This window comes from Schistocerca piceifrons, chromosome 9 (genome assembly GCF_021461385.2).
Source record: "Schistocerca piceifrons isolate TAMUIC-IGC-003096 chromosome 9, iqSchPice1.1, whole genome shotgun sequence".
In the NCBI taxonomy this organism is placed as follows: domain Eukaryota; kingdom Metazoa; phylum Arthropoda; class Insecta; order Orthoptera; family Acrididae; genus Schistocerca; species Schistocerca piceifrons.
Window position 1 is genome coordinate 32,754,583 of NC_060146.1, and position 22,535 is coordinate 32,777,117.

The 22,535-nt window shown below is 41.5% G+C and overlaps 1 protein-coding gene across 1 annotated transcript in view; it reads left to right on the forward strand.

The window, feature by feature from the left end:
- The first annotated feature begins 10,462 nt into the window (after window positions 1–10,462).
- Window positions 10,463–22,535, forward strand: part of LOC124716668 (cilia- and flagella-associated protein 58-like) — a 300,831-nt gene continuing 288,758 nt past the window's right edge. Inside the window, exon 1 of the mRNA XM_047243206.1 lies at window positions 10,463–10,553. Within this exon, the coding sequence (XP_047099162.1) occupies window positions 10,463–10,553 (91 nt within the window). The remainder of the gene's footprint in view (window positions 10,554–22,535) is intronic.

Below are 22,535 nucleotides of genomic sequence, written 5' to 3' on the forward strand. Positions count from 1 at the left end.
GAACTGTTTCTACTGAAATGAAGTCACTTGTTGGTGTCTGCACCTGCTCAACATTGCTGGGTGCAACTGATGGACTGCTTCTACTGAAATGATGTCACTTGTTGGTGTCTGCACCTGCTCTCAACATTGCTGGGTGCAACTGATGGACTGTTTCTGCTGAAATGATGTCACTTGTTGGCGTTTGCACCTGTTGACCACTGCTGGGCTGGAATTATCAACTATTTGTTTTTTTTTGAACAATTAAAAGTATTTTATGTGAACATTTGTATAAACTGATTTTTTGTGTATTGTGCAAACTATTATGTAAAGCCACATGTATGAAAAGAATTTGTATTGCCCACTGTATTTTATATATTAGGTTATTGAAAGGTCAGTGCAAAGCCAAAACTGTAACTAATTATGTGATATTTAGGTATTAATATTATCTTTTATTTTTGTCCGTATTTTTGTGGACGAATTTGGTGGTATTTTCACCACCAATGCTGGCAAAAAATACCATCAAATTCTGGCCTGTGGAGGAGGGGCATATGAAAGGTGGCTACACTGAGCCACTGCGCCAGAGATTGCGCCAAAGAGTATTATTAAGCCGCCTCCACAGTGCTTGTCGAGAGCTCGTGGCAGTCAGTGCTTGTCGAGAGCTCGTGGTAGTCAGTGCCTGTCGAGGACTCGGGGTAGTCTGTGCTGAGATGTTGTAGCAGAGAGCGTTTGTTGAGATGTGTTAGTAGGCAGTGCTTGCCGAAATGTGATATTGGAGAGTTCTGGTTGAGATGTGATAGTAGAGAGACGGTGTGAGATATATTGTAAGGATTAGAGTGATTTTCATCAATATAAATGAGGTAATAAACTCCGTTTCTTTTTATTTCAGTGTCCTAAATAATGCGTCATTACAGGTTCAGTCAACAAAGCATCTGGTGTGTGTTCTTGTATTAGAGTTTAATTCTGCTTTCTTGCGCAATTATAGTATTTCTAATTTTCTTTTATCACGTCAGTATAATTGGTATTTAAAAATTCTTGTCTTGTTGAAGAAGAACCGTGCCAGATGTGCGTTGAGTCATACTTCCACATACAGAACAGTTATACTTGTGCTTTGGTTTAGTCGGTTTTATAGTTGCTGGGGACTTAATTAATTAACTGTGTTTACGAAAATTTTCTTTCATTGTTTGTTGTTATTCTATGCAGTCAGATTGCGTAATAATACTAGTCAGGGCCAACCGATTACGAGACACAGCGTAATCGGACATACAGCTACTAAAAACTAAAAGTATTTTCAATCATATTTAATTAAGCCCCCATGCACTACTGACGGCCTTGGGAGAGCCATTCCTGACAAAACTCTACCCTCTGTTGAGCAAGATGTATGAGACAGGCGAAATACCCTCAGACTTCAAGAACAATATAATAATTCCAATCCCAAAGAAAGTAGGTGCTGACAGATGTGAAAATTAGCGAACTATCAGTTTAATAAGTCATTGCTGCAAAATACTATCGCGAATTCTTTACAGACGAATGGAAAAACTGGTAGACTCCGATCTCGGGGATGATCAGTTTGGATTCCGTAGAAATATTGGAACACGTGAGGCAATACTGACCCTACGACTTATCTGAGAAGCTAGATTAAGGGAAGGCAAAGCTACATTTCTAGCATTTGTAGACTTAGAGAAAGCTTTTGACAATGTTGACATGAATACTCTCTTTCAAATTCTGAAGGTGGCAGGGCTAAAATACGGGGAGGGAAATGCTATTTGCAATTTGCACAGAAACCAGATGGCAGTTATAAGAGTCGAGGGACATAAAAGGGAAGTAGTGGTTGGGAAGGGAGTGAGACAGGGTTGTAGCCTCTCGCCGATGTTATTCAACCTGTATATTGAGAAGCAGTAAAGGAAACAAAAGAAAAATTCGGAGTAGGTATTAAAATCCATGCTGAAGAAATAAAAACTTTGAAGTTCGCCGATGACATTGTCATTCTGTCAGAGACAGCAAAGGACTTAGAAGAACAGTTGAACGGAATGGATAGTGTCTTGAAAGGAGAATGTAAGATGAACATAAACAAAAGTAAAACGACGATAATTGAATGTAGTCGAATTAAGTCGGGTGATGCTGAGGGAATTAGATTAGGCAATGAGACACTTAAAGTAGTAAAGGAGTTTTGCTATTTGGGGAGTAAGATAATTGATGATGGTTGAAGTAGAGAGGATATAAAATGTAGACTGGCAATGGCAAGGAAAGCGTTTCGGAAGAAGAGAAATTTGTTAACATCGAGTATAGATTTAAGTGTCAGGAAGTCATTTCTGAAAGTATTTGTATGGAGTGTAGCTATGTATGGAAGTGAAACATGGACGATAACTAGTTTGGACAAGAAGAGAATAGAAGCTTCGAAATGTGGTGCTACAGAAAAATGCTGAAGATTAGATGGGTAGATCATATAACTAATGAGGAGGTATTGAATAGGATTGTGGCACAACTTGACTAGAAGAAGGGATCGGTTGGTAGGACATGTTCTGAGGCATCAAGGGATCACCAATTTAGTATTGGAAGGCAACGTGGAGGGTAAAAATCGTAGAGGGAGACCAAGAGATGAATACACTAAACAGATACAGAAGGATGTAGGTTGCAGTGGGTACTGGGAGATGAAGAAGCTTGCACAGGATAGAGTAGCATGGAGAGCTGCATCAAACCAGTCTCAGGACTGAAGACCACAACAACAACAGCATTTCATGACAGGTGGATTGGCCCGCACGTTCATCGGATCCGACGTCCCCGGATTTCTTTCTGGGGGGAAAGTTGAAGGATATTTGCTATCGGGATCACCGACGACGCCGGACAACAAGCGTCAGCGCATTGTCAATGCATGTGCGAACAATACGGAAGGCGAACTACTCGCTGTTGAGAGGAATGTCGTTACACGTATTGCCAAATGCATTGAGGTTGACGGACTTCATTTTGTGCATTTATGGCATTAATGTGATATTTACAGGTAATCACGCTGTAACAGCATGCGTTCTCAGAAGTGATGCATTCACAAAGGTACATGTATCACATTGGAACAACCGAGATAAAATGTTCAAACGTACCTACGTTCAGTATTTTAATTTAAAAATCCTACCTGTTACCACCTGTTCGTCTAAAATTGTGAGCCATATGTTTGTGACTATTACAGCGCCATCTACCACAAAGCGAAAAAAGTGGTCCAACTAAAACATTCATATTTCTTTACATACTAAACGAATATGTAATAAAAAATGGGGGTTCCTCTTTAATAAAAAACGCAGTTGATATCCGTTTGACCTATGGCAGCGCCATCTTGCGGGCCAACCATAGCGCCATCTGGTTTCCCTTTTCAAGCTAGACAAGTTTCGTTCTTTGTAGTTTTTTCGTCTTACGCTTATTTCGTGAGATATTTGGCCCCGTCACGATCAATGGCCCACCCTGTATATATATATATATATATATAAAATTGAAAGTGATAACTAAAAATTTGTAATTTCTTTTCAGAATCGAGAATAACTGGAAATAGTATCTCATTTCCAAAAGAAAGACAATTTTGCTCCGTCGGCTGGCACTTTTAGTAGAAAGCACAAAATGGCGCGCATGGCGTAAAGACTGACAGCAATAAGCTTGCTAAATAGCACTGTGAATATTAAACAACGGAAACAATCAATTTTTGACAAAATAATTTAATTCGCTGGATAAAAAATTCTTCTCACCAAGCAGTGGCAGAACACACACATAAAAGACTGTTATAATCGGCAAGCTCTCGGAGCCAGTGGCTCCTTGTTCGTGCAGGATTGAAGGGGTAGGAAGAAGGGTGAAGGAAAAGGACTGGAGACGCCTAGGAAAAGGGGTAGATTTCGGGAAAGTCGCCCAGAATCGCCGGTCAAGGGAGACTTACAGGATGAGGAGAAAAGACTGATTGTTGGGGACTGCATCAGACGAGATTTGAAAACCTGAGAGCTGAAAAAGGTGGAAGACAGGGTAATATGCAGACAGAGGTAATTGCTTAAACATCATGCAAAAGTTAATAAGAGTGAAAAGCTAATTGCATTGTACCTAACAGAGGTGGGAGGGGCAATGAAAAATAGACAGGAAAGACAATTAATACATAAAAAACTAAAACGGAGTGAAGCAAAGAGTAGTTACAGTGATGAAACGCTGAGTCGGAAGAAATTAACGTAAATTAAGGCCAGGTGGGTGGCGAGAACAAAGGATATGTTGTAACCCTAGTTCCCACCTTTTGAGTTCTGAGAAAGTGGTGTCTGGTGGGAGAATACAGATGGCGCACATGGTGAAACAGGCGCCGAAGTCACGATTGTCATGTTGTAGAACATGCTCTGTAACAGGATATTGCGAGTTGCTAGTATACACCCTCAGCCTGTGCCCATTCATCCTAATTGATAATTTGGTCGTAGTCAAGACGATGTAGATGGCTGAACAGTGTTTACATAGTACCTGGTATGTGACATGTGTCCTTTTGCAGGTGGTTCACCCTTTGATAATATACGTTTTGACAGTTAGAGGCTGTTACAGGTGGCGTGTAGGGCAAGACTTGCAGCGGGAACGATCACAGTGGTAGGGGCCATAGGGTAGGGAGATGGGTGCAGAAGGAGCATACGGAGATTGGGAGGGCGTCGCAAAGCTATTCTAGGGGTGGTGGGCAAAATTTCCGACAGAATGGGTCTCACTTCAGGGCATTATTTTAGGGAAATTATGGCCCTATCGAAGTATCTGGTTAACACATTGCAGATCAGGATAATACTTAGCCATCAATGGTGTGCTCCTAAGCTGTTTTGTGGCAGGGGCAGCAGTACCAGGATTGGATGTGATGGCCCAGGAAATCTGCTTTTTAACTAAGCTGGTGGGGTAATGACGTGCAGTGAAGAGTGAGGTGAGAATGTGAGAATGGTGGTGTATTGCTGTAAAGAGTCTGCATCCGAGCTCTCAAGTTTTCAAATCTCGTCCGAAGCAGTTCCCAGCAATCAGTCTTTTCCTTCTCATCCCGTACGGTAAGTCTCCCCTGACCTTTCCCGAAATCTACCCCTTTCCCTAGACCTCTCCAGTCCTTTTCCTTCACCCTTCTTCCTTCCCCTTCAACCCTTCTGCCTGAAGAAGGAGCCACTGGCTCCGAAAGCTTGCCAGTTACAACGGCTTTTAAGTGTGTGTTCAGCTGCCGCTTGGTGAGTAGATATTTTATCCATCCAATTAAATAACTGTGATTATTTTGTTTGAAAACAGTTATTGCTCAGTGTACAAAAGTGTTGACAAAGGTGAAATGCCACTACCCAATACGTGATTAGTTTTTTTTGTCTTTTTTGTCAATAGTGTAGAAGTTTTTGCGGCCGTCGGGACATGGAACACGGTCGAAAATGAGCTGGCGATACTGGACGGAACTGAGGCTGCCTATTGTTGTGGCAAGGAACGAATGGTATTGTTTGTATTCAGTTACTGAAATATTAACGACAAGAAGAAAATCATTATTATAAAACATGCAAATTTTTCTCGTGTACACTCGAAAACAGGCTGAATGGCGAAAACCCTCTTTTCTGTTGGTGAATTCTATCGCGTATAAAATCCACCTGGAAAGAACATTTTAAGAATCTGTTAAACGCTGAGGCGCAGGTACATGAGGTAACAACAAATAATGCAGAAATTGAGAGAAGTTGGGAAGAAGAATTAGAACAAATTACACGAGAAGAAATGGAAAAATCTGTGAAGAAGATGAATGGGGGGAAAGCCTCAGAACCTAATGAAGAGTCAATGGACGTGGTAAGAGAAGTAGGTCCAGTGGGAATGCAGTGGCTGTACGGAGTACAATCAAGCGTGTAGAGAAATAGTACAATATATGACGATTGGAGAACAGGAGACATTGCTCCCATCTTCAAGAAAGGCAATAAAATACTTTGTATAAACTACAGTGTAATAACCCTTATGAGTCATACAGCCAAGATTTTTGAAAGAATTTTACTAAATCGAATAAGTGAAAAGATAGAAAAGGAGCTGAGTGAAGAACAGCATGGGTTTAGGAAAGGAAGAAGCACGATCGACCTGATATTTCTAGCCGTCAAGTGATGGAAAAAAGTTGGGAGTATAACAAAAGGGTGATAATGGTTTTTATAGACATAGAAAAGGCATATGATTCAGTTAACAGGGAAAGACTCTGGTAAGAAATGGAGAAAACAGATATAGAAGATGGATACATTAATGTAATAAAGACAATGTACAGAGCACACAATTGTATAATTAGAACACCATTGGGGAACTCTGAATACTTCAAAATAAGACAAGGACTTAAGCAAGGAAGTATTCTATATCCCGCACTTTTTTATGTTGTGATGGAGGGAATGAATAGGGCAGTTAAAGATAGAGTAAAAGAAAAAGACAAAAAGGTGAGTTTTGCAGGTGATATGGTAATATCGGCTGATAAAGAGGTAGATGTACAATTACGGCTTGGTGCGTGGAAGGAAATAATGAAAAGGTATGGATTAAAAACAAATAAAGATAAGAGTGAAGTAATGGTATTTGGATGAGAGAAAGGGATCAACGGAAATATTATCCTGAATGGAGAAACCCTCAAAGTGGTCGAAAGTTTAAGTTATTTAGGGAGTGAAATATCTGGGGATGGAAGAATAACTAACGAAATTAATAGGAGGTTACACAAGGGAGGCAAATTCTACTAAACAATAAAACACCTGGTTTGCAATAAGGAAGTTTTAGAAAGAGCAAAACTCCTTATGTATAAGAATTATTACTTCCCTATTTGTCACCTATGGTGGAGAAACATGGTCAATGACAGAGAGGGACTGGAGCAGACTGCAAGCAGAGGAAATGAGATTTCTCAGAGCAGTTAAGGGAAAAACAAAAATGGACAGAGTAAGGAATGTAAAGACTAGAAAGGGCCTTAAACAAGAAAGTACGAGAGAAGAAATTGAAAAAAAAAGAGATTAAGATGGTATGGGCATGTTAAGCGGATGCATGGGCAGAGAGTCCCCAAAATTATGGAAGAACTAGGATGGGAAAAGACCTAGAGGGCGCCCAAGAACACGGTGGAAAATGGGAGTGAGAATATCTGTAGAAAGGAGAGGTGTGACCTGGCAGCGAGTGGAGGAAGAAAAGTGGTGGGAGGACCGAGCCAAATGGAGAGGACTCGTCAGCACCCAGACCCGGCAGTAGCGGGATCGGGATTCGGATACAGACAGATAGATAAAATCTACCTCTGTAGCTAGGGGTCAGCGTGGCTGCTGCAACCGTTGGAGACCAGTCTCGATTCCCGGCCGGGTTGGAGATTTTCTCCGCTTGGGGATTGAGTATCGTGTTGGCCTCGTCATCACTGATAGGCAAGTCGTGTAAACTGCATCACGTAAAAGACTTGCACCCGGCAGTGAGCCGCCACACGACCGAGACGGGACCGCACATAAAATTTAGCAGGGTTCAGTATAGAACGCAAACCTGATCTACTTCAGTGGCTCATAATTTCTCTCCGAAAGCGCGTAGGAATGGGAAAGTTGTTTTAATAATCTCAGCAGTACTAGGAGAATCAGAAGTACCGCTCGCTTTTAGCAAGTTGCTTGTTGTATTTGCGCATCAGCACTTTCATCCGGTATAATGCCGCGTTTGCTAGGCTCGTGTTAGTTCGTAGCCTCGTAAGTCACGGTTTGTGAAATCTGTGAGTGTGCTGATAGGGCCATGTGACAACAACGAGCAAATCAGTTTATTCGTTCGCAGTCTGCAGGCAGAAACATGCAGTGTGCACTTCGAGGGAGGGTTTTGATTGTGAAAACAAATTGGAAGACTGGCACAAGCATACTTTGAGAGTGGGTTTTTGTTGTGAAAACATATTGGAAGACAGCTCCATTAGTTAAAACATAACGGTCATTCCGGAGAGAATTCAGTGTGCGCGATGTTACAGCAAAGGCAACAATTTTGTCGATCGTAAGGAAGCTGGAGACAACTGGCGTACTGAACATAGAACATCACTGATTGCAGAGATTACTAATAATCTTCGAAGACACTTGGAAAACTCTCCAAGGAAATTGTTGCGTCAGTTGAGCCAGTGGGACTCACTTCACCTGTTTTGGGCAAACCTGTTTTGTATGGTGTGAGCAGGAGGCAAACGCAAAAGGGTAGGGGTCTATAAATCGTCGTCTGTGCAAAAGTCGCTGAAAATAGTGGTACCCCTTAGAGAAATGACAACAAGAAACAGGAAAGGACACCGGGTGCACTCAGTGTGCTGTCTGGGGGCCAGGTTCAGCATGTTGAAGAGGCTATCCCGGCAGCCATTGAGGGAGCAGGGAGCAACAAAAACAGATTGTGGCGCACGTTGGATGTCTGTCGTCTACGTTCTGAGGTCATTCTTCGGTCATTCCAGCGACTGGCACAGAACGTTGAAAAGACCAGCCTTGCACGTGGAGTTTCAACGGAGCTCACAATTTGCAACTTCGTCCACAGAATCGATCGTGGCTCTTTGGCTCAGAGTCGAGTGGAAGGACTGAAACAGACTCCGAAGATTCTGTGACAAGCTAGTTTGGGACTTGCGCCATAGGGTTGAGAACTGTAGGGTTCCCCTAAATTGGTCAGGTGTGCATTACACGTCACAGTCTGCTACTGAGATAGCTGACTGTGTGTGGGGTGCACACAGAAATGTTTTAGATTAGGCGATTCTCCATCCTATCCAGATAACTTTAGGAAAGCCAGACGTATTCGTGTAAGATCGAAAGAATGCCTCCCATTGGTGAGAGTATTAAAATCCTAAAGGCAAACTGCCGAAACATTCGCAGCAAAGTGCCAGCACTTACAGCGCACATGAAAAGCAGTGAAGCTAATGTAGTACTAGGTACAGAAAGCTGGTTGAAACCTGAAATGAATAGCAGTGAGATTTTTGGGGAAAATTTTAGTATACATCGAAGAAATAGACAAATGGAATATGGAGATCGTGTATTTGGCGCAGTAGGCAAGAAACTCAAATCCACCGTGGTAGAAACTGAAGCTTCACGTGAGATTCTTTGGGCAAGACTCAGTATCAACGGTGGGCATAACATGATAACTGTATCCTTCTGTCACCCACCAGACTCATCTCCTGATGTAACCGAAAACTTTAAAGAAATCCTCAGTTCACTTGTTGGTAAGTTCCGCAACTGTAATCATCAGTGGAGACTTTAATCATCCAACAATTAATTGGGACAATTACAGCTTTGTTAGTGGTGGGTGTGATAAGACAACCTGTGAAACTTTACCAAATGCCTTCTCTGAAAACTACCTACAACAGATAGTTAGGAACCCTGCTCATGAAGGAAATATATTGGATCTAACGGCAACAAACAGACCTGACGTCTTTGAAGATGTCCACATGGAAAATGGTATCAGTGGCCATGACGCGGTTGTGGCAGTAACGATTACCAAAGTACAAAGGACAAGTTAAACAAGCAGAAAGATACATATGTTCAGTAAACTAGATAAAATAATCACTGAGGAACTTGAAAATATCTCAATGGGGAACAAGTCAGTAGCATGTAGCGGAACTCTGGCTCGAGTTTAAAAGAATAGTTGACCAAGCACTGGATAGATACGTTCCCAGTAGAACAGTTCATAATCGGAGGGAACCTCCGTGGTACACAGTCACAGTAAAGAAACAGATTACCTAATAGTGGGTGTAAGACAAATCATAGATCTACAGATAGAGAGATGCTGAATGAAACGCATTCGGGTGTCAAGAGAGCAATGCGTGATGTCTTCAATGACTACCATTAGCAGAATATTGTCAAACGACATTTCACAAAATCCAAATAAATTCTGGTCCTGTGTAAAGGCTGTTAGTGGCACCAAAATTAAGGTGGGAGACGAGATACTGGCAGAAGCAGAGCTGTCAGTACCGGGCGTGAGTCGTGCATCGGTAGGTCAGATGGTAGAGCACTTGCCCGCGAAAGGCAAAGGTCCCGAGTTCGAGTCTCGGTCGGGCACACAGTTTTAATCTGCAAGGAAGTTTTCAACCGTACTTCTATTTATTATTATTATCATTTGCTATTATTTATTAGCATTTATTATGATTCATTATTATTTATTCAAGATGGTCGATTTTTGCGGCAAGGAAGCCAATTCCCTTACTTCCATAACAAAAAATCTCTCACAAATTCAAATTCAAACACAATAATCTGTCACACCTGCGAAAAAAAAGAGACCAATTGGGCCATGTGCACTAACCTAAGTCCGCCTCATCCTACGAAGATGGAATTTTTTGCCCTCACTTATTGTTTCACTCCCAAGCTATCAAAATCGCGTCAAATAGTAATAAAGTGCACTTTTACTAACGTAAGTCACCTCCTGTGAATTCGTGGGAAAAGGACTGAAGTCTTTATTTCAAACAGTACCGTCAGCACTTGTTCTCCGCGGCCGCTGCCGGTCCAGCGGCCGCTCACGTCACAGCCTGCTGCCGCCGACTCGCGTCGCAGGCCCGCGTTGGTCCAGCGATGTAAACATGTTTTCGTGGACAGTGGAGTCCGCCCCCACCGACCAGCTGGCACCAAAGCTGCTCGCTGGACAGGATGGAACCTGCCGGCTCCGTAACGGTAGGTCGGTTGATCCAGCACCTGGTTGACAAATAATGCCCTGCCGCACGTTTGGTGGCAAAGTTTGCTCGAGAGTGAAATCCTCCGGTACGTCACCACGACGTCCCTCGCTAAGTTAATTGATCACCCGACTCTCATTATTCAATCCATATTCTGCGCTTACCTAAACCAAGATCGTCGCGAAAACACACGTCCATACACAGAGCCATCGCGCGCACCTCAGCAAGTGAATGTAACAAAGTTCGCATGACTACTTAATTAATTTGATCAATTAATTAACCTCTCTGATGCAGAAAACTGCCACGTCCACCTAGATATGGAATCAATTTTCGCCACTGCCACGCCCACCTGGACTTGAAATGAAATAGTTAAAGTCCCTACCGACCACCATGTCCCTTTACCGACCCATGTTCGTTGGCTAATATGTACTAATGTGTACTTCCGTTTACTAACGTGCACTAACGTCTACTAACCCACATTTTGTCTATACAAATAAGCCAAGGTTGAATTCTGATGGTCAGTTCGTGTTTCGCTACTAACACAAGAAAATTGCGGCAAACGAAGCCACTAACCTAAGTCACCTGTAATAGGTTTGTTTATAAATAAATAAATCTTCTGCTACCAGTCACCATTTTCTTTATTTTACTATTCGCACGACGCGTTTCGAGAATTAATTCCCATTTTCAAGTTCGTTTTTTTTTTTTTTTTTTTTTTTTTTTTTTTTTTTTTTTTTTTTTTTTTTTTTTTTTGATGTGTGTTAAGCCATTTCTTTTGATGTTGTCAGTGTGTGTGAGTCTGCTTCATTTTGTTGACTTTTACTGTAATACATAAGAAACGCGATTTTTAGTTGGGTATCAATTCTTTCTGTGAGGTTAGTGGCTAAAGTTCGAGAACAATTTGTACTTACAGTTTTCTAATGGTCCATTTGTGTAGAGAGTCACACACACTTAACATCACACACAACTTGTACATTTTACACATCGAAAATATCTTATATAAACAAAACAGTTACAAAGATCTTCTTATAGGTAGTTCACAGAGATAACATTATAGGTCTTCCACAGATTATGATATGCTTTTGTACAGAGGTTAATTTATCTTTACAATTTGGCTCATGAATTACTTATACTGATTTTACAATTGTGCTTATTTCCATGTTTTACTATTTTTATTTAAGTATATTATCGAAACATCTGAAGAAATTCACTGATTCACTTTCAAGTTTTTCATTTAATATTTTATCTTCATATTTTCTGTAATGTGAATATATCTCCAGTTCTTCAAGCAAATCCATTTTATGTCCTTTATTTAGTCGGTGGAGTACTTTGACATTTTGCTCTATTTTTCCAAATGGGTGTCCTGTATTATGTATGTGTGTTGCTATTGCTGATGTAGTGTGTTTGTTGTGTGTTTTGCTGTAATGTGCTCTGTGTACCTGGTGTTGATATTTCGGCCTGTTTGTCCTATGTAGAACTTGGAGCATTCCTGGCATGTTACCTTGTATATTCCAGAGTCTGAATATGGATCATGGTTACACTTTATATAATGTATTAGTTTTTCGTGTAGTTTATTGGATGTAGAAAACCCAATTTTTACTCTGTGATTTTTAAAAATATTTGCAATTTTATGTGATACATTGCCTATGTATGGGATGCTAGATATATATTTGTTTTTCTCTTTGTCTTCTGTGGTGCAGTTTGTACCTGGGTTTCTCTTCACTTTGTCTAAGACTGTGTCAACCATGGAAGCATTGTAACCATTGGCAACTGCAATCTTCTTCACTGTGTTTATTTCTTGTTGCATATTTTCTTGGTTCAATGGTATTTTTGTTGCCCTATGCAGCATTGACCTGTAAGCTGCCTGTTTATGAATATTTGGGTGACATGAGGTTGCAGGGATTGTGGTGTCAGTCATTGTGTTTTTCCTATAAATTTTGAATGTGCATGTGTTGTTGTGTCTTGTAATATTTAGGTCCAGAAAGTTGATACTTTTATTTTGCTCATGTTCCACTGTAAATTTGATTTTCTCATTTAGATTATTGAAATGATTAAGAATGTCTGTGATGTCTTTGGTATCTCCTTTCACTAACAGTAGTGTGTCATCTACATATCTCCTATAAAATTCTATTTTCCTTAGGCAAGGTTCTTGGCTGTCAAATAATTTTTGTTCTAAGTGATTTATGTATATGTCAGCTATGGTACCGGATATACATGATCCCATTGCTAGGCCATCTGGTTGCTTATAAATGTTGCCATTAAAGGTAAAGTAGTTGTAACTTAGGGTTAGCTGAAGGAGTTCCATAAATTCGACAATCTCTGTGTATGAAAGTTTCATGTGTTGCATAAGGTTCTTTTGTATTACTTTTAGAGCTTCTTGTATGGGTGTGTATGAATAAAGAACCAGAAAGCTCCCCCAAGATGCACAGTTTATATCACTTGTTATCACCAACCTTTATTCAAACATACCCGAGTATATCTAACACTCTCATACAAAAAACACTGGCCCTGATGTACCTGTTGTCATGTTACACAGTCGGCACAGCATCCTGTAAACCACTGAGTAACTAGAAACAAACAAACCAAAAAATGTAATTCGCACTCTCTAATACCGAAGTCGTTACAGTTAAATCTTACGATCGCGGTCTCAATTGATTGGCATTCCACAACGAGCTAAGTATCGGAAACACACGCTCTTGACCGCTGTTACTCTTGAAATATCTCTACCGTCCTTACGACTTCCTCTCTACTCATCACATAACATAAACAATATTAACTTTACAATGCAATATATACAAACACTACACAATGTAAACCACAGTAACTTTACAATACAGTACATACACATTTGACACAAAACAGTGCACTTATCCAGTATATCTCTACAGCATGCGAAAAAAATATCCTATTCCTACAGTGTCTATATACCGCAATGCTCTCCAATCCTAGGAAAGCACCATCAACCTGCTCTTTCTCTCTACAGACCCGACACTCAGAGCTAATCTTCCCTCTTACGTCAGCCGACCTAAGTCACCCTCATAACTATTTTTACAAATTCGGTATCGTTCCCCCTCAGCACAAACGCCTTACTGTCTCTCCTTCCTTGTCTGTTCGCTTTTCTACAAACATCCTCAGACACATAGACTGCAAGAACACATGTACATTCTCCATAATATTACTCCATTTTAGCTGTACTTCTCAATATCATGCAGTAGGCTACACCCTACCGATCACTAGTTCATCATAACTCCCAAGATATAGACTTCAAATTAATTTTCTACAAAAGCCGAACTTTATCTATGTGCAGCATGCTGTAAACCACTTACTAACTAGAAACAAACATACGCAAAATGATATTTCCACTCTCGAACACCAGTCTCAGTCATGTAGCATATTCGAGATCTTGGCTATAATTTACACGTCGTCAACGAAGGTCTAGAGAACAGACAAGCGTGTATCCAACACACCGCAGTTGATCTTCACTCAACTAAACAAAGGAAGCAAATGTGCAGAAGCAGTTAACCGAACAATCTATACCCCATCGAATAACACTCCAACACAAATCAATCATCTTCTCGAATTCTCACTTCATCACCAAAGCCGCCCCACACATACTATTAATTCGCTATTCGGTCGTCTAGAGAACATCAAAGTTAACTCTTACAGATCGATACACTCCAACAGCTCTCTGCGTTCAGACAGCTGCACCAGTTATTTATTATTATTTATTACCATTTATGATCATTTATTATTATTTATTATTAGTTATATCATGCGCGTGTGTTCTCCACGAGGTTCGGAGTCCAACTGGGTTAGTACACATCGCCACCAGCAGAGGATCTCATTCAATATGTCCGATTTTGGTAGTGAGATTGAATTTTGGTGGAAGATCATACAATTCGTTTACTTAACAAAAATGGCTCCAAGTTCAACTGGGTTTAGCTCCTATCACAACCACCAGAGCGCTCTCTCATCACATCAGTTGATTACGCAATTGCCGTTATTCAAGATGACTGCACCCAGTGCGAAACGTGTCACCTTTCCCGAACCTGCATGCTACAGTAGAATTCCAGCTTGGCTTTTGTCACACCCTACACATCGTTCAGCTGACCCCATTTCCAGATCTTTGCGCATCTGATATCTGCAATTTAAGTCAGAGAAAGTCATATCCATTACCTTCTGCAGCCTGTCTAGAAAACAGAACGATCTCAGTTACTGCAACAGGACCTTGTCTTGACCATTCGCCGGAAATGCGAGCGCCGGCGGCGGCATGTCAAAGCCACATATCTGTCCATCTAAACAGCCATCCACTAAGGCCCAGGACCAGCATGCCGAAGTGGGCTCTCTCTATACCTCCACTCCAGCTATTGTCTAACGACAGATACTGCACAAATGGAAGTCTGAATAGCGCAGATCTCTATCCTCCCCAGCATCTCCAACTCGACATATAAACAGTGTCTCCCCCAGCCAGCGAACCCGATGTCATTCACGCTGCGCTGACAATTTCCACTCACAAATCTTAAATACTCTCATATATAAAAACCTATTCACTCCTGTCAAAACTCCCCTTCTCCCTTTCTAAGCATAGATGAGTATGCATTTAGAACAAATAGACAAACGTAATTCCAAGCAGAAGTCATACATATGATTAAAAAGAAAAAAAAGACCTCAATTTAGAATATCAGATATTTATTTACATGTCATAATGATACAGTCGTAGATGAGTCGTGACATCCACTTGCTCACTCCTTCAAAACACGCTTTCATGGCACTTGTTCTACTTATATGCCACCCACTCTGTTATAATAATTTTGTACAAGCATTTACACCCCCACATACACAGACATCTCCAGACTTGTGTATTAGAAGACCAAAAATATTCTTAATGTAATAATATAAAATTCACCTCGTACTCGTCGTTATTAAGCACAGTCCTAGTACTTTAGCGTGCCATAGACCTCTAACTAGAATTCCTGCCCTGCACAGACATTAACACGGCCTGATGCACTGCCGCTCACAGGAAACTACAACTTGCACCTTGTAAATCATATTCTTACAGTCGATAGTATAACATTGAATGATTTTAAATAAAGGACAGCCACAACACAAGGAAACTAGAAGAGCCTGGTGGCGTTGTGGTGACTTTCCAAACTACCCCCCGAAAGTGATTGACGGCCTCTACATTCAAACTCACATATCGCAATGACCCAATTGTTGATAACTCTGCATTCCACTTCTCGTCATTGTTCGCCGTTTTCGGTGCTAGCAACCCTAGAAGGTGCAGTCCATCAACCAAAATTTCTTCCCCAACTCAAACAAGCATTGTCACTCAATCATTATGTGGTACCCAATGCACGGATGGGATGGATAAGACACCACCGATCTACTGTAATATTATCCATCACAGCTGACATCGCGAAAAATTTTACAGTAAGTCCTACACTGGCCAATCATGTGACAGCATGTTTTCCTAATTTCAGTATCATAGCTAAACCATACCTCCTCCACTTTGCAAGTGTCATTGCGAGCATTGATAGATGACAGTTCAGTACGTCCATTCACACTTAATTCTCGAACACATAAAAACGATCAAAGTATACCAGATAACGATATACATATTTCTAAGACTTCGCGCATAGTACTCGATCAATCTCTCTGCGTATAGCGGTCATAGTAACAGGTCTCAAAGTGCCTTAATTTAATAGCATACAGTTAAGAAGAACAAGGACGGAGTGATATTTATACGCAAACGTAGTTTGGCACATTTTTACGTAAATCATCCAATCTATCATGTGTAAAGTACTGTAGCTGCATACAACTGGAACGCAGACTATATCACGTGACTAAAGTATCCAGATAGAACACTGGGGAAAAAAATTGACCTTAAACAACTTGTCCTTCTCTAGAATAAATGAGTCAACGTTTAAATCCTACCTAGTTACAACACTGTCTCAATCGATCACCCTGTACACCCTCTGTTATGATTTAACACAGATGTGAGTAAGTTTAGACGTGAATGATTCTCTGTCCTCCTGAAAAGCATCAAATACAGTATTCAACTCGCGTGTATCACTGCTACCTCAGTAGACATACACTATAATACGAACTCAACGAGAAAAAAATTGACTTCCTTCCTGATTCTGCTCGATTCGATGTCATCGTTTTCCTACATTCCTCTTGTTGCCGCATACTTGACTCCATGTACAAATTGCTATATGCGAACCAGAAGATAAGCAAGCACGTCCTCATTTTCACCGCATTTCGGCGTATATTAGGTTAGTTTATACGTATGCCCTAATCAGTTTTCGCATTTCTTTCGATTTTATATCAGATCCGTCCATGCGACCACGACATAACATATCGTTCTGTGCTCTAAAATTGCCTGTAAATGTAACCCAGGCGTATCCAGCCACCTCCACATTCGGAGAGCGCTTGCTCTGTTTTCTGTATGTCTGTTCCTGTTCTTCCTTTGATCGTCCTCCCTCCTCATTCATTTCAACTGGGAACTTCCCTTGTTGTGAAGGCGATGGAGAAGCTGTACCCTTCTTCAATGATCTTGACTTCAGCCACCGATCAATGTTAGAAGTAATAAACCGGTCAATAATCGACTTATGAAGTAGGTAGTGCAGTGACAAAGCAAGTTTAACATTTAATTATGCCTGGGGCCGCATACGTGCCAGCGAGCGCTGTGATTGGTTGACAAAGCTCGCTCCGCGCATGCGTAAAAGGTTTCAGCGCACCTAGTGCCGAGAGCTAGCGCACAAACGACCCCCTATTGTTGCGAAACAGTCGATCACAGAAGCCGCATTCTCCGGCACTAAACTGTGTATGCGTTCTCACTTCGGAACCGCAAAGGCTAATTGGGAATACCACCTGAAGTAAAAGTACACGTTTTTCAAACGAAAAAAAATAGTGATGAATTTGGTTTTCTCATTTTTATTCAATAATTTTACTCATTATTTTACACGAATTGGTGAAAGGTGGCCGCGGACACCCTAGAAAGAGCCGGCGGACCCCTAAGGGGTCCGTCGACCACACGTAGGGAAGCCCTGCTCTAGACGACCGAATAGCGAATTAATAATGGTCATCAAGTGAGAATTTCAGAAGATGATTGATTTGCGTTGGAGTGTTATTCGATGGAATGTAGACTGTTCGGTTGTCTACTTCTGCACATTTGCTTCGTTTATTCAGTTGAGTGAAGATCAACTGTGGTGTGTTGGATACACGCTTGTCTCTTCTCTACACCTTAGTTAGCGACGTGTAAATTATAGCCAAGATCTCGAATATGTTACATGACTGAGACCGGTGTTCGAGAGTGGAAATATCATTTTGCGTATGTTTGTTTCTAGTTAGTAAGTGGTTTACAGCATGCTGCACATAGATAAAGTTTGGCTTTTGTAGAAAATTAATTTGAAGTCTATATCTTGGGAATTTTGATGAACTAGTGATCGGTAGGGTGTAGCCTAGTGCGTGATATTGAGAAGTATAGCTAAAATGGAGTAATATTATGGAGAATGTACATGTGTTCTTGCAGTCTATGTGTCTGAGGATGTTTGTAGAAAAGCGAACAGACAAGGAAGGAGAGACAGTAAGGCGTTTGTGCTGAGGGGGAACGATACCGAGTTTGTAAAAAGAGTTATGAGGGTGACTTAGGTCGGCTGACGTAAGAGGGAAGATTAGCTCTGAGTGTCGGGTCTGTAGAGAGAAAGAGCGGGTTGACGGTGCTTTCCTAGGATTGGAGAGCATTGCGGTATATAGACGCTGTAGGAATAGGATTTTTTTTCGCATACTGTAGAGATATACTGGATAAGTGCACTGTTTCGTGTCAAATGTCTATGTACTGTATTGTAAAGTTACTGTGGTTTACATTGTGTAGTGATTGTATATATTGCATTGTAAAGTTAATATTGTTTATGTTATGTGATGAGTAGAGAGGAAGTCGTGAGGACGGTAGAGATATTTCCAGAGTAACAGCGGTCAAGAGAGTGTATTTCCGATACTTAGCTCGTTGTGGAATGCCAATCAATTGAGACCGCGATCGTAAGATTTAACTGTAAGTATAATGACATCAACGACTTCGGTATTAGAGAGTGCGAATAACATATTTTGGTCTGTCTGTTTCTAGTTACTCAGTGGTTTACAGGATGCTGTGCCGACTGTGCAACATGACAACAGGTACATCAGGGGCCAGTGTTTTTTGTATGAGAGTGTTAGATATACTCTATGCCTAAATAAAATGTAAGTTAAGTATTTGTGGGACGATATAGAATATGAGAGAGTTCTATCTGGTTGTTATTTTTTCTACTTGCAGATTTTGTTAGATCAAATTGCTGAGGCAAGTTGCTACGAGAGCGCGAGGGATGTGATTGCAGCATGCCTCCGTCTCTCAGTGGTTAACTACAGGTGGGGCGAGCGATGTACTCGGCTTAGGTACTGGCGGTGTGCTCTGACCATGTCCTAGACCATGTGGATTGAACAGCAGTATTCGGGCTATAGTTTAGCTAAAATATTTACAGAGGTTTATGTCCGACGCTAGTATAAAGGCCCAGACTGTGACGTGGGCGGTCTCGCGATAGTGGTGTGTGAGAGAGGCAAACCAGACGATTTTGAGTCATCACAGGTGACTTAGGTTGGTGACTTCGTTTGCCATAATTTTCTTGTGTTGGTAGCGAAACACGAACTGACCATCAGAATTCAACCTTGGCTTATTTGTATAGACAAAATGTGGGTTAGTAGACGTTAGCGCACGTTAGTAAACGGAAGTACACATTAGTACATATTAGCCAACGAACATGGGTCGGTAAAGGGACATGGTAATCGGTAGGGACTTTAACTATTTCATTTCAAGTCCAGGTGGGCGTGGCAGTGGCGAAAATTGATTCCATGTCTAGGTGGACGTGGCAGTTTTCTGCATCAGAGAGGTTAATTAATTGATCAAATTAATTAAGTAGTCATGCGAACTTTGTTACATTCACTTGCTGAGGTGCGCGCGATGGCTCTGTGTATGGACGTGTGTTTTCGCGACGATCTTGGTTTAGGTAAGCGCAGAATGTGGATTGAATAATGAGAGTCGGGTGATCAATTAACTTATCGAGGGACGTCGTGGTGACGTCACGGAGGATTTCACTCTCGAGCAAACTTTGCCACCAAACGTGCGGCAGGGCATTATTTGTCAACCAGGTGCTGGATCAACCGACCTACCGTTACGGAGCCGGCAGGTTCCATCCTGTCCAGCGAGCAGCTTTGGTGCCAGCTGGTCGGTGGGGGCGGACTCCACTGCCCACGAAAACATGTTTACATCGCTGGACCAACGCGGGCCTGCGACGCGAGTCGGCGGCAGCAGGCTGTGATGTGGGCGGCCGCTGGACCGGCAGCGGCCGCGGACGCATCAGACCGCCGTCACGTGAGGCGACCGCTCGCTTGCCGGTGGCCATATGATCTAATTCAGCTGGACTGGAGGCCTCGTGGCGACTGGACTGCGATCTCTAAGATGTGTAATAACTCTGTTGGAGAACAAGTGCTGACGGTACTGTTTGAAATAAAGACTTCAGTCCTTTTCCCACGAATTCACAGGAGGTTACTTACGTTACTAAAAGTGCTCTTTATTACTATTTGACGCGATTTTCATAGCTTGGGAGTGAAACAATAAGTGAGGGCGAAAAATTCCATCTTCGTAGGATGAGGCGGACTTAGGTTAGTGCACATTGCCCAATTGGTCTCTTTTTTTTCGCAGGTGTGACAGATTATTGTGTTTGAATTTGAATTTGTGAGAGATTTTTTGTTATGGTAGTAAGGGAATTGGCTTTCTTGCCGCAAAAATCGACCATCTTTAATAAATAATAATGAATCATAATAAATGCTAATAAATAATAGCTAATGATAATAATAATAAATAGAAGTACGGGTTTCCAGAGATTATGGAGAGTGAATCTGAACATGGCGCGATTTTCTATGTTAGTGGAGGTAGGCCAATTATAATAAATGATAATAAATGATTATGAATGGTAATGAATGATAATAAATGATAATGAATAATAATGAGTAATAATAAAGACGAGTACGGTTTTGCATGCATTATCTTGTTGGAATTTGGATTTGGCGCCAATTTCTTCTGGAGGGTTAGGTTAGTGGACGTAGTCCAATTGGTCTATTTTCTCGCCAAAATTCAAACTTCCCACCATTTTTTCTGGAGGTTAGGTTAGTGGACGTAGCACAATTGGCCTATTTTCCCGCCAAAAGCCGCCATCATGGATGACGTCATCGCCGCCATGTTGAATAAATTTGGCAACAATGCAGAATGGCCTGACACGAACCTTGCCCCACTACTACAAATCACTTGTGCGACCAGTCCTAGAATCTTGCTCAAGTATGTGGAACCCATGCTAGATAGCTCTAACATGGAATATTGAACGTATAGACAGCAGGGCTGCACGCATAAACACAGGTTCGTTTAATCCATGGGAGAGTGTCACACAGATACTGAAGGAACTGAATGGCATATTCTTGAAGACAGTCATAAACTGTCCCAAGAAAGTCTATTAAAAAGTATCAAGAACCAGCTTTAAATGCTTACTCAATGAGTATACTACAACCCCAACCCCCTATGTGTTGCTTCTAACAAGTGTGAGACTGGTTCTGATCTATCTTCCTACCACGGTTGCGCAAGGTCGCTCTGTGAGTGTTTTAGGAATTTGATGTTGAACCTATGGTATGCCAGGTAGGAAGATACCATTTCACGCATGCAGAGTTCAGAAGAGTGCAGCAATACGGACAATGATGTAATCAGACAATTATCTCAATGCCGGTTCCACTACACTCCCTGGAAAGGAAATATTATCGCTAACAGAAATTAGTGTACGAGTTCAGGTATAACTATATGTTAGCAAAAATGAAGATCTTAGATTTTCGTTATTAAGGTTCATTTTTACACCAAGTATGACTTCGTGACATAGCAATGTTAGCAAAATTACGTACAGCATGGTAAAATATTGATACTGGGTGTTCACAACTGTGAAGCGAAATTCCCAACTATTGTAACGTTCCTTAATGGTAAGATGTCTGGGGGTTGATAAAAATGCAAACAAATTAAATACAATTGGGCCAGAGATATCGATTACACTAAAATGCACAACGAAAAAACCCAAAATTGAATGGGGGTCAGTTAAGAGAAATCGAAAAGAAGTATACAATTAATACAATTCATTACTCTACAGTGGCTGATCAGTCGTTTTCGTTAGATCAGACATCTCGTGTTTCTGCTTCAATTAAGCCCGACAGTCGTGAATATGTTTAACTGCAGGTTATGGTGGAATATACGACAATAAGGAGAGACAGAGGCGACCGCAGTTCCGAGTGTCAATCGAATACCACCTGCTGGTGTGGCACGAGCTAGCACCAGCGGCCGCAGTGGCTGCTGTCGGCGCGAGCTGTCAACCTGAGAACCTACTCTAAATCTCTCTCAGCTGTTAAACACCAGTTGCATACATTTTCTACGTTGTTGGTGAAGCCAAGACTCTTAGTTGTTCCCTAGCTAGGTTAATTGACACGGTACACGCTGTTTGGCTGGAATAGCATGTACGACGTTGCTCTCAAATCGCTTGCAAGCATTAACTGTCAGTGCTCCGTGCTACTCTCCATACTAGGAGAGTGCAGTTTAACTCCACTAGAGCCTGTCAACAAGTGTTCACATAATGTCTCTCGCAATCGTCTCAGTGCGGCGCATGTCGCCATGCTCAAACATTCGGCGATTTTCTGCAAAATAAGAAGCCAGTTACGCTGTCTGCAATTTGCCTATATCAAAGCTGGTGGCCACACGTTTTCTTTCTGGCCAATCAGGGCGTTCGTACTTGTTACATCTCCACCCACTAGAGTTTTGTAGCCTGTCACAGACGTCGTTTCTTTCGTAGGCGTCAGTTTAACTTCTGCTACATAATGCTGAGATAAACAGCTTTTTCTTTCATGCAAGTTTTGAGGTAGGTGGCTACAG